At 34.2% G+C, this 2,529-nt stretch overlaps 1 protein-coding gene across 1 annotated transcript in view; it reads right to left on the reverse strand.

Annotated features, from left to right (window-relative positions):
• The window catches only part of LOC113800430 (phospholipid-transporting ATPase ABCA3), a gene marked incomplete at both ends in the record, with an annotated part of 82,587 nt that extends 80,289 nt beyond the window's left edge, over positions 1-2,298 (reverse strand). Inside the window, 3 exon segments of the mRNA XM_070131360.1 lie at positions 1,305-1,436; positions 1,630-1,985; positions 2,174-2,298. Coding sequence (XP_069987461.1) covers positions 1,305-1,436; positions 1,630-1,985; positions 2,174-2,298 — 613 coding nt within the window.
• Positions 2,299-2,529: the final 231 nt, after the last annotated feature.

Consider the following 2,529-nt stretch of genomic DNA (forward strand, 5'->3'; position numbering starts at 1 on the left):
TAAATATGCCACCAAATATGGAAATTATTGCATCCCACAGCTATAAAAACATACATAACTCAATTTGTTGATGTTGTGAACACAATTAGCTCCAAAAATATTCAGTCCTCAAAGGGTCAGTCACTACAGTGTACTTAATCTAGATATCTAGAAGGCCCTGCTCCCTCGCAGTGTGTACTCATATGGTTTGTGGATCTGTATCATGAATGATATTTAATAAAATCATTTGACACTTAATTGTTTAACAGTTTTTGCATTTTCTCAAGTTTACAGTATTTATCCATTCATAAACAAATTTTTCATGCACAAATGTTTATATTGATACTAGCATATGCGATCATGTAAGTTCAAAGTATAGTTTGATTCTCTATTTCTCTTGATACACGGGCAGTGCACAAGATGGCAAGGCTGAGGGCTGTCGCAAATGGGGTGTGTGGGGGTAACTCCCCCCTTTAAAAATGCTTCTGTCGGCAAATGAAGCTAAACCTGGTATTTGTTAGCAAATATGTAGAAATTTGAAGAATCTCTAATTAAGTGGAAAGCATTACAAACAAATAAATATCAATAATGGTAATTTACTGCTATTATTTTTAGATATGACTAATTCTTATTGACCACACTCAGTTACCACCCTATTTTGTTGGCAAAATGTGTTACATCCCCCCTCTACACTGCTTTCATGAGAGCCCTGGCAGGGCTGACCCAAATTTGAGAGTCAATAATAAAATTTGAATCATAATTTGAGTAACAGTATTTGCTTCTTCACAAATATATCTTCCCTGATCCTCAATTACATTTTTTAAGTACCAATAATCACATCAATACAGGCATATGAGATCAGAATGTTTACATCATAGCCAGAGTTTCTATTTCTTTGGAAACAAGGAGTAGGAGAGGGGTGAATAATGCCAATATGATTGTATATTCTTTCCTGAAAAAACAACAACCAAGACCCTTTTTTTACATTTATTTTTATAATGACCATGGTAATCATGTTAATCTTCTAGCTTAGAAAGGCAATAAGAAATTACCAGATGTTATCAGTTTTTAGGGTAGGCAATTTTGTGACATGAAGTACTATAACATGTCTGTCTATGGCACTAAGAAAAGGGGGTGTGGCCACCTATATATTCAGATTGAATAATTTTTTGGGCTTAACTGATTTCAGCTGTTTACCCTATTCCTTGAATTGTATTGTTGTTAATAATAATAATAATAATAATAATAATAATAATAATAATAATAATAATAATAATAATAATAATAACAATAATAATGATAATGATAATGATGATACACAATACCTTTGTTAGGCCTAAAATTTTCACACCAGCCTTTATTCCCTTAGGATCTTCTTCAAACAGGCTGGGATCTGTAAGGAGCTCTTCTTGGTTGGCTTTTTTAACTTCAGCAGGTTGCCCAAGCCAGTAGGATTTCTGATGAATTAAATGATTTTATTCAGATGCAAAAATCTAACCAATCCATTTTCAAACATATGCATACTTGCACACACATACACACACACACACACACACACACACACACACACACACACATATAGATGGTATATGAACATATCCATCATTATATATCAATACATTTATCTCTGTGCACAGAGCCAGTACTTACCATAAATGGGAAATACCATGGTTGTGGCATACCAAACTGCCCCGGCCAAACTGCTTCAATATACCAAGTCAGGAGGGCAAAGATAGTTGCGTCGATAATAAGCATTCCAAACACATGGCCCAGTGTAAAGGAGTCATCCGGTGATACTCCAGAATACAGAAGGTTCCAGTGTATGCCAGACCCTGCACCTTCAAACATGGAGGTCATTTGGCATCCCAGGCTCATGGCAGTGTTGGAGAGGAGGCACAAAACAATTTTGTTGCCATTGGTCAAAGAAGAATAGCGAGGCCGTAGAATCATGTATGGGAAGTATGTGAAAAACCACAGTAAACCAGTTGCTGTTGCAGCACTATTAGCTAGAAAGTGGAATCATATATTATAATTATGACAATTCATATCATTTCTATCTCAGCTTATATGTATATTATACTCATCTAATAATAAAATTCATGGTCTTACTTGCTATAAATCACTGATTCTCCATAAACGTTAAAGAGACCATAAAGAAACTACATCCTTTAGCATATGATTTCATGACAATTACCTTTAGAGAAAAGAGTAGAAATGAAGAAGCAGAAACTGATGGAACAAACTGTGTAGAGCAGCAAAAAGATGAATACCAACGTTGGATCACTGTTGTTCAGCACTGCTAAGCTCCCTTCCCCCTGCCTTTGGACAACAAGCAAGTACATGAAAGCACAGCAACACTCACAATCCAATCACATTTTTACTCATACTGCTTAATGCTACAAGCTAGATTTTCAAGGTGTGTATATCTATATGTACATATCTATATGTATATATGTATGTACATATTATATATAGAAATATCTATACTTATATATCTACATATATATATTATAAATATTATATATATATACATATATATATACACACATA

This window comes from Penaeus vannamei, chromosome 16, assembly GCF_042767895.1.
Source record: "Penaeus vannamei isolate JL-2024 chromosome 16, ASM4276789v1, whole genome shotgun sequence".
NCBI classification, from domain to species: Eukaryota; Metazoa; Arthropoda; class Malacostraca; order Decapoda; family Penaeidae; genus Penaeus; species Penaeus vannamei.